The following is a 15,266-nucleotide window of genomic DNA, read 5'->3' as shown; positions in this document are numbered from 1 at the left end:
GGCGGCGGCGGCGGCTCCTGTCAGGGCACGAGGCGGGCGGGGGTCCCTCGCGCAGCGGCAGCCGCCGCCGCCGGCTGGCCCCGCCTCGCCCGGCGCCTCTCCCCCACCCACCCCGCCCGCCCACCCATATCCCGCTCAGGAGGGGCCGGTGGGCTGGCGAGCGCCTCACAGCAGCAGCACCAGAGAGGGAGAGAAGTCCGCCTCCCGCCGCCGCCGCCTCTTCATCCCCAGCAGCAACTTCCCTGCCGCCCGGCTCCCCGCCGCCGCCGCCGCCGCCGCCTCCTTCTCTCCCTGCTTTGCAGTAGCAGCCGCCGCCGCCGCCGCCGCTCCTCCTCTCCTCCCGGGGACGATGCTCTGGCTCCTCAGCGGCAGCTCCCGAGCCGTGTCCCCGCGGCTCCCCTTCGCCGCCTGGCTCCTGCTGCACCACCTGGGGGCAGCGCCCATGGCCGGGGCTTCCTCCTTCCCCACAGGTGAGGGAGGGCGGGCGAGCGGCACGCGCTCAAGCTGCCCGCCCGTGCCCAAAGTTGCGCGCGGGGGTGGGGCGGTATGCGCGCATGATGGAGGCAGGTTTTTTCGGGTCGTCGGAATGGGTCGGGGGCGGGCGAGGTTCTTCTGCACGCGCGCTCCCCGCGAGCATCGCGCAGGTGAGGCTCCTCAGACAGCCGAGCAGCCCGGCTGCCGAGCGTCAGATCTGGATCTGGTGCAAACCTAAAGCAAGACACAGGGCTGTTGCCTTCGGAGATCAGTTGCATGCTTGCAGAGCTGGAGGAGGAATAGGCTGATAGCCATAGGGTGCAGTTGCGTGGCGTGAGGACGGCTGCGTCTTCTCACTTAGGATGGTCAGCATCAACACGCGGATAAAGCATTCCGCACTCGGGGAGTCCTTGAGAGCCTTTGGTCAGCAGATGTGGAGATGTTGAAAAGGAGAGGTGACCTCTTAAGTTGCATGCCTTTCAGGCACGTGAAGGACCTCAGCTGCTCTCTTCTCCACCCCTTGCTTCATGGAGGGCACACTTTACTGACACCTGGGGCGTCCAGAGAGATGTTGAATCCATTTCTAGCCATTGTGAGAAGTGTTAGCTTTCCAGAGATGCCCCGCTATGAAATTGTGTTTGAGGGTGTGTGGGGATATGTGTGTCTCCAGGGAGGTTTGGACTCATTTTGCAGCAAATTGATGCTGATTATAGTCTTGGTCTTTAAGGTTTCAAAGACACCCGTGGGTTGAGTTCATGTGATCTGATCCACATAAGTAAATGAGAAATTCCCACCTAGAGACATCAGGTCCTTATCAATGTTGCCTAAATTTCATTTTTAAAAGTAACACTCCCAAAGAGTTTCAAAGGATCAAAAACATTCCTGTCTGTTGAGACCTAGGAACAACTTACACAATTAATTCACCCCCATACTACTTCTACTTTGGACAGTTTGTGGATGGGTAAGACAACAATAATTTTAAAAAATGTACAAATGTTTAACAAAATAGTAATAATTCCAAATACTTGCATTTCTTCAATCAAAGGAAAACCCACATTTACTTAAAAGTAACTCCTATTCATTTCAGTGGGCTTTTCTTCCACATAAGTTTCATCCTAAGTATGTGTAGGACTACAGATTTTTTGACTGCAGTGCAGTGCATAGTTAATTCAGGCTGAACGTGAGCAAAGTGGGAGGAGAAAGTATTAATTTTTAAAATATCTATTGCAGGTTCTGTTGCAAAATGTGAAAATGAAGGAGAAGTACTACAGATCCCCTTTATCACAGACAATCCTTGCATAACGTGCATTTGCCTGGTAAGTGTGAATTCCACTGATAAGATCAAACAATAATGTCTCGTGTAATCAAATTTCCTTATCTTTTCCCTTTGTGCCGCCAGAGATTAATTTCCAGTCCGTAATCTTGGAATCATATCCTTGACTTTTGCCTAGACACAAATCTTTCAGCTGACTTTGCCCATGACATTGTCAGGCTACCTGAACGCTCTTGTTTACAGGATGTATTTGTGATTGAAGCTTTTCCCCTCGAATGTCCATTGTGCTGAGCTACTGTTAAGTGGTTTTTGTGCTTGTAGAGTTTGTACTTATGGATGAGAAGGAATTGATGTTGAGCTGAGCCTTTGCTTATTTTTTGCCCAAGTTCTAAAAATTGGCTTCAGAGATGCAATGAAAAATATAACAGGTCAGTAACTGCAACAAAATCCAGGTGCTTTAGAAGTCCAAGTCTGCTTTTGAAATGCAGTGTGTTATACATTCAAGCTCTGCATTCTTGGCTAGACATATTGTAATAAAAAGACAATGCCAGCACACATGATACTTCTATCAAAAAACTGCACTCCGAGGATGACACTGGCTGTTGTTTGTTCAGGAAGTTCAGATTCCCTGGTAGTTAACAATGACCCTGGTTTGTATTCTGCAGCAAAGGAAATACCCCCTTATTCTTGCAAGGGATCTCAGTTTCACAGCAGAAATGCTTTGCAAGCCAGACTGTCAGAGCCACATAAAAATAATCACTGACAGTTGGAAAACAAACAAATTTGAGCAGATATTTTTAAAAGGATTTCCACCCAAAAAAGTCATATGGGAACTAGGGTAGGAATAACTGCATTTATCTAAGTGAGGGAGGAGCAAGACCCTGCAGAATGTTTTTTTGGTCATAAAACGAGGGTTTTCCATCTGTCAGATCAGAAAAAGAGACAGGTGGTATAGGTCACCATTGCTCCAAAAACCCCAAACCACTCTTTTATTTATATTATGAAGGTGCCCAGCTCTGCAGTTTGTCTCGTTAAGTGAAGGCAGGTGTGCCTGGCCATTATTTAGAGAGCCATCAAAACTTTGAATCAGTGTTCGTGATAGTAACTTTAGAGGAGGAAGAGAAACTGGCAGAAAAAAATGGGATGGTGGGGAGCAAAGTGAAATATAATGAGTTGTCTGTGGTTTTCCTTTTCCCAAAGATGTCTGCAGCCAGCTGTTTTTCATGTGATTTGCAGTTGAATATATCACATATAGCTTGTGTTGTTCATATCTTATCATGTTTAATGTCCTAATTAGTGCTTCAGTTTGGATTTTTTAAACATAAAATGAAGATAAGTTACAATGTTAAACAGGTGCTGCTGCTAACCTTTGTACTGTGTCCTCCATATTTCTTGCAAAAATCCCAGAATAGCTCTTCTCCTGGCTATTTTCCTGCGGCATTATAAGAATGTTAGTTCCCTTTCAGTTTTCGTATGTAAAGGTTAACCTACTAACAGATACTCTCCCATCCCACACCCAACTGAATATTATGTTACTTATTTTATATTTGTGTGTCCATGATTTTCAGTTTGGAGACTGTCATTTGCATTACTATCTTCCTTAAATTTTAAGGGCTCCTGTTCTTACTTTTGAGCTTTGGCTTATAGACTGAACTTTGGGTGCCTGCTGGCCCCTAGGTCTGTTTTAGATCATTATCTTGGTCCATCCAGAGTCTAGCCCAGCATAAGATGGAGCCATATTGGGCTCTGCTGTATAGCATTCCTGAACAAATGACACCCTCATTTTTCACAGTACTGTACTCAATAGGCAGAGGGAAGAAGGCAGGGAATTCCCTGCTGGAGCATTACTGCAAGGACCAAGGTTCTCAGCATTCTGGAACCTGCTGTGAGCAAGTGCAATTACGTCTGAAGCTTCCTTGTGTCTTCGCCCTCCTCTCCCACTAGTTGAAAATCTCCTAAATTCACTTTATGGATTAATGTAGGCTTGCGTGTGCATCCATCACTAACTCTTTGCTTAACCTGATAAAACTTGAACACAGCACAGCTGCCTGTATTTATCACATATACTTTTTTTTGAAAAAGGAAAGCAGACCACCATTCAAACAGGTGAAACCATGTGCATGCACAGTTTTTAGAGGGGTACCTTGTTGCAGGAAGAACAAGGCACTTTGTGGCACTTAAAAAGGTAAAGGTAAAGGTACCCCTGCCCGTACGGGCCAGTCGTGTCCGACTCTGGGGTTGCGCGCCCATCTCGCTTAAGAGGCCGGGGGAGACACTTCCGGGTCACGTGGCCAGCGTGACGAAGCTACTCTGGCGAGCCGGCACCAGCGCAGCACACGGAAACGCCGTTTACCTTCCCGCTATAAAGCACTTAGGAGTCCACAAAATGCTTTAAGGTGTCATAAATAGGATGTCATAAACACTGCTATTTGGGGGGGGGGACACAAATATGTGAGTTCTAATAACTATTTTGTATATGAAATGTGATATCAGAGCATTGCTTTGTGTCTCTTCATTGAATGCTCTGACTGACTTGTCATTTCATAAGTAAAATAGGTATTAGGTCCCACACATTGCTCCCATTTCCAGTTGTGATCTTCCAGCCAAAAGCTCAGCAGCTCTTCTTCATGCTACAAGAGGTCTACATGCCAAATTTGGCTCAGCTCCATGAGCTTGTTTTGGGGTTATTGTGGCCATACTTCATGCAAATTAAGTTAATGATTTTTTATTGAAAAAGAAAACAACCCCAAATTTAGCAGATTTCAAGCTAATTTATCATCTTCAGAATTGCCTATCATTCCACAAAGAAGTTACATTCCATGTGCACGGAACCGCACAACAGCTCCCACTAAAGAGGTACATCAGATTGTAGTGAGTTGCACTTAGGTGTTTGAGCATTTTTACACTTGCCTTTGCACTATTTTTGTTAGTACTTGATCCTTATTAGTGCAGAAGAGAAGCTGCAGAGGCATTTTCCAATGTCACCCTGCCAATGTAGGTTTTATATTTTCATTACAAAGAGGTCTAAACAAGAGCTGTTTTGGTCCCATTTGTGAAAACACCTAATGCTAATTCTGTAGTTTATAAGATGGTTGCCACTTGTACTATAGTAGTATTGTAAGATTTTAAAAAGTAACTTGGATTGTCTAGACTGGTATGTGTAAAAAATGGTTGTGTGAATTGTCTCTGTGCGTTACCTGCTGGTGAGCTGGAAGTATAACTTTCATATCCGTCTGTTTGTACAATCATTTCTGTATGTACTTTTGTAAGGGCTGTGATTTGTACTTGAATAATACCTTCCACTCAAGCCCTTCAGACTGTACAAACATTGACGAATGGAGCCTCACACGAACTCTGCGTCAAACAAGGAGCCTTACGTACAGAGAGATGTGATTTGCTTAAATGCGTTCCAAGAAGGCAAAGCAGGGAAAGGAGCCATAGACCAGTAGCCTTCAGCCTTCACAGACACAGAACCTGCTTTCAACACAAACATGCGTTTAGGGAACCTTTTTAAAAACCATATATCTGTATGGCAGGAGTGCTTCTGTTATGACCCACCTTATACTGAGCCATGACCCAATAATGGGTTGTGAGCCACAACTCAATAGTTGATTCTGAGCCACCAGTTAAAGATACAGTATAGCACTCACCTCTGCTATTGTTTTAAACATCGGCTGAAAACTTTTTAAATTCAGCAAACCTATCCAAACATACAACTGAGTTATATATACTTGCGTTTAATTTTTACTCATTTTATCTAGGTTTTATTGATAATTGATTTATATTATTTTGTACATCTCTTAGAGATTTATTTTTTGTTGATGATGCGGTTAATAAATATTTATAAATAAACAGACTGTTATCTTCTCAAACCATTTATTCTAGCCCAAGGTATATAACTACTAGGGCTATTTGGAAGTAAAAGTCTGGAGTGTAACAATGGCATCTCTTAATTCTTCATTTTTTTATTCACATATATTCTTATTTGCCTTCCAGAGCTCTTTATTCTATGTCCATCAATATTTAGCCACGTTTGTCTTCACACTGTACTTGCACATGGGTGACTTAAAGTACAACTATTGAAGGACATTGCCCTCTGCAGGCATTCAGTGTTTATTCTTTTCTACGCATGGAAGGGGCAGGGTGGAGCTGTGAATGTGCCCCTTCTCCAGATGCCCAGCATCCCTCTACACAGCAGAGAGTTTGCATCCAGGGACAGCCAAAACTTGCATGATTGACCCAGATCACGTGAATTTTGACTATGCATGCAGGCTGTGTGCAAATATTCTACTTTACTCGTTAATATCAGGCACATGGTTCACAGCAGGCCTGTTCTGTGCCAGCAGTATGCAAAATCACCTACTTTTTCCAGATATGTAACCCTTTATTTATATTTCAGTGTATGATGAGCCACATATACTTTTGCCTGTGGCTTTTGCACTTCCACTTTGAAATAAGTTTTGGTCATCCAATGACCATGCTTTGGCAACATTATGACATGCAAAGCCTGTCTGGCTTTCTTCCAAAATATTGCAATCATGGTAGTATTGTGATGGGCATGCAGTTTGTCCCATTGTTGAGGGACGATGATAATCTTAAATAACCTGATTTTCAGGTCCCATCGTTTCAGTCCTTGAAAGAGGCAAGGAAACAGTGGAACCATCCCAGTTCTTGATGTTCCTTCTCTTTTGCTGGGAATGTGATATAAAACTTAAGCCTCCTTTCCTTGCTGTGCCACTACTGAGCTCTGCCCGTATTTGGTTTAAAAACATAAGAGGAGCCTCATTAGATCAACCTAAGGCCCATCTGATCCATCATGCTGTACTTACAGTGGTCAACCAGATGGCTATGGAGAATTCGCAATCAGGATCTACATGCAACACTACTCCCCACAGTTGTGATTCCCAGCCTCTGGCATTTGTTCCCATACCCAGAAAGAATACTCAAGGCAACTTATTTTTTAAAAAAATAATATTTATTAAAATTTTCCAATCAAACCAAATTGTATATTCCAAATTATACAAATTATCCAATAATCAAACAAGTCCCAATGTATGCCTAATTATAAATTATTATTATTATTTTTTATCTGACTTCCCGTGCTTCGAGATCGGAGGGAATCCTAATCCTCAAGGCAACTTATTAAGTGGTTAAAAAACTATTAAAATGTAACAAATTAGCTCATTTGCTAAGTGTGGGCAGGGGGAATTAAAGAGGGAAGCATCCCTCACTCCTGGGCCTGTAAGCTGGCACATTATTTGCCCCACAGCCAAGGATTGGGAGAAGGTCTCCCCCTTGTTAAGTGAGTCTTAAATTAGTGAAACCCAAATTGGGCACCTGCACCCCACCGTTCAGCATACATCGTGATGTACAGACCAGGCCCCAAGGGAATCTCCCAAGCTTCCAGTTATGGGTGATTACTCAAAAGCACCATTATCCCCATAATGCCTTGGGGTGGTAGTGAATTAAGACCTTATCTTTCCTTACGTGCCTTCGAAAGTGGTGGGAGAGCATAGCCATTATGGTTAGTAGCCATTGACAGGCCTCTCCTCCATAAATTTGTCTAATCCTCTTTTAAAGTTGGTGGCTGTCACTGTATCTTGTGGGAGCAAATTCCACACTAGGTGCTGTATGAAGTACTTTTTTTGTCTTGAATCTTGGAACATTCATCTTCACTGGGTGGTCCCAAGTTGTAGTATCATGAGATGTGGAGAATGGAGATCTAAAGAAGTGAGGGTTTTGAAAAGAACACAACTCATCTTCCACCCGCAGATGAAAAGTTCCAAAACTGAATCGCATAGCCTACATGTTTCAGTTGTTGTGATTGAAATGCAGGATTAAGGTTTATAAGACTTCACAGGTGCCTTAATGGAAGGCTGCATAACTAAGGGCAAGTCTTCATTTAGGCTGTGATACGTGAGGATTTAGATGAGGCAGGATGGGTTCACATTTATTACTTTACGATTTTAACATCAACTAATGACTTTTGATTTGTGACTGGTATATTACTTGTAACCTTTTTAATGTCTAAAGATAGGACTTTCATATTATCTCAGAAACAATGTTATTCAGTAGAGTCAGTTCCTGCATTCACATGCCAGTCATCAAGTACAAAACCATCACGTGATGGGCCTGCACGTCTAAACCAGGCCACAGACTCAGACTCGGGAATTTGAAGGAAACTCTCATTTTGCCATAGCATTATGTAGGGACCTGTTTTATATGAAAGTTTTGCAATACAGTCATACCTCACGTTACGTTTGCTTCATGTTACATTTTTTCAGGTTGCGTCCCGCGGTGACCCGGACGTACCAGAAAGGGTTACTTCTGGGTTTCGTCTCTCACGCATGCGCAGTAGCACTAAATCATGCTTTGTGCATGCGCACAAGCGCCAAATCACGCCGCGCACGTGCGCAGATATGGGGCGCTTCAGGTTGCGGGCTTTTCACGTTGTGAACGGGCCTCCAGAATGGATCCCATTCGCAACTAGAGGTACCACTGTATAGAAAAGGGATAAAGCAACAGGAATATTTTATGGTACCACTGTATAGAAAAGGGATAAAGCAACAGGAATATTTTATGGTAAGCCTTGGTATAAGCGCAATAGAAGACCATATTTAGCTTGGTTCTTCTATATCTGAAAATAGTTCACATGGGATATTGTAGCATTTCTTTGTAAAAATATGTCGTGCTTCAATGTTATCTCAAAGAAGGCATAAAATTGCCCCAGCATAGCAGAAAGAGCTGAAATGAGATCTGTGCATAATTACAGGATTTACAATGTTTGAGTGCTCCCCACAAGATCCACCTAGCCTGAATTAAAAATTTTGAGTTTTTAAATGTCGGGAGATGATTATGGTCATGAGGGTTGCAGCTTGGGTGGTGTTGGTGGAACAAACCATATAATTTCATCCCATGTGTCATTGCTGCATAAGACTGGACCATCTTACCAGATGGCAGCTGGGATCCAAGAATAACCATCCCATAAGCTGTTTCTGGATTTTCAGTTTTTAAAACAAAACCAAAGGGAAAGATTAAGCACACTACTGCAACTGGATGGGTGACAGGAAATGCTTGACACTCTCTTCCATCACACAGATTTGTACTGGCACAAAAGAGGTGTGTGATGTTGCATAATGAACAATATGACTCAATCTATTGGAACATTTTAAGGCATGTTCAAACATACCTCAGTTAGGACTACTCCCCATGGAGCTTGGCATTGGGGGATTCATAAAAACAAGCCGATTGACCGGGGCTTGCACCAGGGGACCCTCTGCACAGTGCCACTAATGCCACCCTCCACTGTGGCACACTTTTTCTCTTGCTGCCACCACTGCCATCCATCTGTAGACTAGGGCATTGCATTTTAGGTAAGTTGAAATGGCGAGTGGTCACTTTGGATGGGAGCCAAGCTTGCCTTCCATTCAAAAGTGACACCACCGCCCACCCACGGCTAAAATGTAACCTGGATGCCCAGAAAGGCTAATAGTAAGGTAGCACAGCCCTGTCAAGTTGGTGAGGAGACATTTTGAGCAAGTGAGGCCCTTGGCCTGGGGGAGAGAAAGAAATGAGGAAGAAGCAAGCAGTGCGCCTGATCCACAAGCTGCTTTTGATGGTTAGTGAAATGCAAGAACAGAGACATGTCTTTTGTCTGTGTTATATACTGAGTTGAATAGGATCCAAACTGCAGCAGTCTGATTGGTCCTAGAACAATAGGATCCAAATTGCAGCAGTCTGATTGGTCCTAGAACAATAGGATTCAGAATGCAGTAGTCTGATTGGTCCTAGAACAATGCAGCAGTATGATTGGTTGGCAGGAACCACCCAATCATGCTCCAGATATAAGTGAATCCACAACCTGATTGGCTTACAGTCGAATTCCAGAATTAGCCAATCATGTGCAGCCCATTGTGTAAATAATGTATATAAAGCAGATACTTTGAGGGGACATTCATTCATTCCTCCTCACCACTATGAGCTGAATAAAGAGCATGAAATCACTTTGCGACTCTGAGTATATTTCAGTCTGCAAGAAATCCTTGGCTTTCTTCTATTAGACTCCTCACACCTTGGCCTGTTGAGGTGGTAAAACATTGTCTGACTAGTGCCATTGAAGACTGCAGCTTCGGTGCGCCGTTGCTTGGAATCAATAAACAAATGTATCCCTCCATACAGAAAATTTGATGTCAATGAGAAAAGCTCTTATTGGAGCATAGGGAGGGAGGTTTTACATGGAAGTGTGTTTAGTCATTTGATCCCCTACCTGGAGTCGGATGTGATACAGCTCACACAGAGATTTATTATCTCAGTGAGGACTAGGCCTTAGTTAACTTTCAAAAGCAGGTGATCTGACATTGGTCTCTTGCTATATCTTGGAGATGTAGCCATAAGTCTCTACAAGCCAATCATTGCAAGAGCTGATTTCTCATTTCTTAATTATCCTGCTAAAACAGCTCTACGCTGAATCAAGTCTTCTAGGGATGTAGATAAGTTTTAAATTCTGTTTTGTGTGTGTGTGTGTGTGTGTGTGTTGTTGTTGTTTAGTACTTTTGAAAACTATGAGTGAAGTAACAGTTGATAAAAGCCAGAGTAATGACCTTGACAAATGACATCCATACCAATCCCCCCACCCTGCCAAACCTAAAGCCTGCCAAGTGTACCTGAGCAGCAGTAATTGTAGTTCTCAACCTTTTATCACCTAAATGTGGAACAGAAGGAAACCAATGTGAGCCAGAAAGTGTAATCTGGCGTTGGAAACATGAGAAAAGTTGGGAGACAGGCACTCAGGAAACGAGAAATCGGAGCTTTGCTTGGCATGAGTTTTATTCAGCATGAAACATCATTCTGTAGTTTAAATTTCCATTTCTATATCCAAATGTGCCATGTAGAATTTGACCTTGCAGTTATAAAAATTATGTGAAGCTCAGTGTTATAAGAATTAGGTTCTACCTTGCTTGAGAGAACAAAGAGGTGTAGTGAAGGAAACCTAAAATTCCTCACATCTGATATCAATAAATGAGTAAATAAACAAATAAACAAATATTGCTGACCAACACCCACACTCACCTGTCTTGAATTCTCTGCATACCTGTTAGAAGCCTTTTGCACAACACCCCATTTGCAAGTGATGCTCAGTCTAAAAGCAACTGTTTGGCATATGTCTTTGGTGAAAACAGCAATATCTTAGTACATCAGGATCCAATTTTTGTTGTATCAAGGTATAATATGGCCCAGATGAAATGTTGTGGAATAGTGCATATTAAAAGAATACCATCAAACAGTACTTTCAAACCTGTTTTATTCAATATAATTTCATGAGTTGATGTACATTGTCCAAAAGAGCCTACCTGAATTTAATCTTCCCTCACTTTAAATGCCTTTATTGCTGTAAAGTACAATCAATTTTCTTCTCCTCCCCTCCTGCACAGTGGTTAATGGTAACCTTTTATGGCATCATGCTGAAAAAGGTTTTGATCAGAATTTGGTAAGTGCATCCCAGAGTAGAAATGGGACCATATGCTGTTCCTTTTAAATGTTTTCACAGATGCATCAAATGTACACAAGACAGAAATCATGTTTAGAGTAGTGAGGTGCCTGAAGCATGTTTTTGTATTGTCATATTGACCAATGCTAAATTCGTAAGTGTGAATTAATGATTAAAAGGATGCATAAATAAATAAATCAAGAATGTAAAAGTTCTCCAACTGCGCTACTTGTTATTTTCGTTCTATAACGGACCCAGTGGCTGCAGGGCAAGAAGAACTGATGAAGAAATTACCGGTATGCTGGTGGTTCTCTGGTTGAAAGCAAAATAAACAAAGTTCAGTTCCTTTCTTCAGGTGCATAACTGCAGTCATAAATTCAAACAACAATTTATTGTATATAGCCAAAGGCCTTCACAATGAACAACACAGGGCAAAAAGTAAGATATTCAATTAGAATCACACAGCATAAATTTAAATTACACAGCATAAAATTTTGAAATTACAATGCATTAACATAACTGGAGCACAGCTGCTTAGGTGCCAGAGCAAATTTGGCTACCAGATATGTAATTTGTGGGTATTTATCAGCTAAGAGTTCAGCTATCCATTCCTGGGGGATCGCTCTGAGAACAAATCAACTAATAGTGCATGAGATCCTCAACCTGGTTACACCCATAAATGCATTCCAAAGTATGTCCCCTCTAAGGATGCTGAGGGCATCTGTTGAAACCTAAGTTCAACAAAGACCCTATGTAATTGTGGAAAGGCCAGTGTCTCAAGGTAATGGAATCTTGAGTGGTTGTCCTTGCTTTGAGGGCACTAAATAGAGTAATGGGCAGTAATAACGGATGTTCCACCTTGGTTGGTGTCATGGTCAAAGATCCACTTTCTAAGATCACACAAGCTAAGGGACAAATATTTATCCTTTTGGAGATTGTAAGCCTTAAGCTTGTCTTGACACTTTTGTGACCATCCTTCTTAGTTGCTCCAACCAGCAGAGCTTGGTGATGATATGATCCTCAAAGGCATTTAGTCTACGCCAGTATCTTAAAGTAGGCTAGTTTAATTCTGGCTGCTATAGAAAGGAGACCCAACTCGGCTCTAAGTTGAGCCAACAGAGTCCTAGGAGAAAGCCCCAATATCTGCCTCATAAATTTAACTCTCATGTGAAGATCATGGTATATATGGATTTCTGGAGTGAAATAATTTTGAGAAATGGTCCTTGTAACATAAATGATTTTGTAACTAACAGAAATTACACAGAAATACAGAAATAACAACAGTCATTATATAGGTAAAATGGTAGGGTAAAGGACGAAGGGAGCCGGTATTTTCCACAGACAGCTTTCCGGGTCATGTGGCAAGCATGACTAAACCGCTTCTGGTGCAACAGAACATCGTGACAGAAGCCAGAGCGCACAGAAACGTCATTTACCGTCCCACCACAGTGGTATCTATTTATCTACTTGCACTGGTGTGCTTTTGAATTGCTAGGTTGGCAGAAGCTGGGACAGAGCAATAGAAGCTCACCCTGTTGCGGGGATTCGAACCACCAACCTTCCGATTGGCAAGCCCAAGAGGCTCAGTGGTTTAGACCACAGCGCCACCTGCATCCTGTATCATTCATTCATACATTTGTTTGCTTGCTTGCTACCCATCTGACTGGGTTACTCCAGCCACTCAGGGCTGTATTTCACAGGCTGGGAACAATCTATTTTTCAAATGCGTTTCACATTTAATTGATCATAATGAGAACCAATACAATGTTTGGAAGTCTGCATTGATTACAGATTTTGACGTCACTCTGCCGAAAGAGAACCAATACTGTACAGTGGTGCCCCACAAGACGAATGCCTCGCAAGATGAAAAACTCGCTAGACGAAAGAGTTTTCCATTTTTTGAGTCGTTCCGCAAGACGAATTTCCCTATGGGCTTGCTTCGCAAGACGAAACGTCTTGCGAGTTCTTGCGAGTTTGTTTCCTTTTTCTTAAAGCCACTAAGCCGTTAATAGCCGCTAAGCCGTTAATAGCCACTAATAGCCGTGCTTTGCAAGACGAAAAAACCGCAAGACGAAGAGACTCGCGGAACGGATTAATTTCGTCTTGCGAGGCACCACTGTAGTAGTGTTAGCACATCAGTGCTGCACTTACTGCAAGCTGGAAAGTGCCGAAGGCTTTGCTTTGGCATAATTAAGAGCTCCAGAAATCTCAATACAAAAACACATAGTTAAAATGAATAAATAATAAAAATTTGTAAAGGGCACCCCACCAAATACCATAAACTAAATGGGGAAAGTGTACTATAGGTTGAAAATGTCTCTGGAATGTTTCTGCTTTATATGCAAAATGGGTCTGGGTCTGTGCTAAAGAAAGAAATGGATTTCCCCCCTTTATTGCCAATAAGAGCAGTGTTGTTAAAGAGAAGGTTCAATATCAAAATTCAGTTTTAAAAGCATACTGTTACCTGTGCATATTCCTTTATAAGCTTTCAAGTTTCTTCTATTGAGTTGCTAATAGACTTTTTAAAAATTACGATCTTGTAATTCAGTTGCAGGATATCTGGTATTCTGCCGATGTTGCTATATAAAAATAGTCATTTTTCTTTAAAAAGGGGGGGTGGACCCTCTTATTTTTAGTTTCCCATAATGTTTTAATATTCGATTCTGGAGGTGGCTATGTAAAGGAATTCATGTTTAAACTTAAAAAGGCACCATAAAAATAAAAATAGCTTGCATGAAATGTTTGCATTTCAAGACTATAGAAACTGCCACTGTTCTGGTGTTTTTATTTTAATGTAATTAAAATAGCAGTGCTGTCCTTCAGCTTTGGACGTACTTCGTCCTTCAGCTTTGGACGTACTTCCCCTTCTTCTTAGCACGTACTGTTTGTAGGCTTAACCCAAATAATAGTTGCTGTTTATTTTTGTTTTTAAAGAATCTATTATTATTATTATTATTATTTATTTATTTATTATTTAAAAGGAGGGGTAGAGCAGAGAGGAGCATTGCTGTATCTGATCCCAGGCCAATCTAGTTGACAATTTGGTTATCAACCCCACATCCACTTAACATTTTTTTCTTTTTATTCGTGTGAATCCAACTCCTGACCCCACGATGTACCAGTGGTACTCCCAACTATTCAACCTCTTCCCTGAGAAGTTATCGGGAGGGTCTTCCATCATTCAGAAGTTCAAGGCAGAGGAATTCTGCCACCAGTTGGACAGAGTGCAAAAGCCTCTTTGAAATAAGAGACAAAACCACCTGCTATTTTGGGTCCAAACCATTGATTTCTTGTATTTGTAGATAAGTCTTTATATAATCACGTCACATCAGTGGCATAGGTACATCCCTGCTGAACACCTCTTCACCCCTGTTTAATTCCTAATACTGTGAATTGTAATTTCACATACACATGAAATAACCTTTTTTTATATATTTAGGAATTTGAAAGTTGTTATTTGAATGTCACTAACCATTTTTAAAGACTTGGATTTTGTTATGATGGACAGGATCCACAAACTCTACCATACAGTTGAACACTCCTAAGTGAAGCTGTTTTGTACTGAGTCACATTTTTGGCCCATCTCGCCTAGCATTGTCTACCATGAGTGGAAGTGGTTCCCTGGGGTCTCAGAAAGTGCTGTTCCACACAGGGGCACACCTAGGAGCTGCCCATGTTGGCCCCCACCAAGGGAGCAGGCCCAGGGGGGTGCCAAAATTGTGCCTGGTTTGGAGGGGCAGAGTGCCCGGGAGGTGGGGGACTTTGGTGGTGCTGATACAGCTCCTTGACAAGGGCTCAAGGGAGCCTAGGTACACTTCTCGGTAATGGTAAAGGGAGCCCTGACCATTAGGTCCAGTTGTGGCCAACTCTGGGGTTGCGGCGCTCATCTCGCTTTACTGGCCAAGGGAGCCAGCGTACAGGTTCCGGGTCATGTGGCCAGCATGACTAAGCCTCTTCTGGTGAACCAGAGCAGCGCATGGAAACACCATTTACCTTCCTGCCGGAGTGGTACCTATTTATCTACTTGCACTT

At 42.5% G+C, this 15,266-nt stretch overlaps 1 protein-coding gene across 1 annotated transcript in view; it reads left to right on the top strand.

Moving 5' to 3' along the window:
* Positions 1-87: 87 nt before the first annotated feature.
* Positions 88-15,266, top strand: part of BMPER (BMP binding endothelial regulator) — a 166,405-nt gene continuing 151,226 nt past the window's right edge. Inside the window, exons 1-2 of the mRNA XM_082192843.1 lie at positions 88-470; positions 1,705-1,790. Of these exons, the coding sequence (XP_082048969.1) occupies positions 350-470; positions 1,705-1,790 (207 nt within the window). The 5' untranslated portion in view covers positions 88-349. The remainder of the gene's footprint in view (positions 471-1,704; positions 1,791-15,266) is intronic.

The sequence above is a fragment of the Podarcis vaucheri genome (assembly GCF_965113315.1).
Source record: "Podarcis vaucheri genome assembly, chromosome: 12".
Taxonomy (NCBI): domain Eukaryota; kingdom Metazoa; phylum Chordata; class Lepidosauria; order Squamata; family Lacertidae; genus Podarcis; species Podarcis vaucheri.
This window is presented reverse-complemented; position numbering and strand designations above follow the sequence as displayed.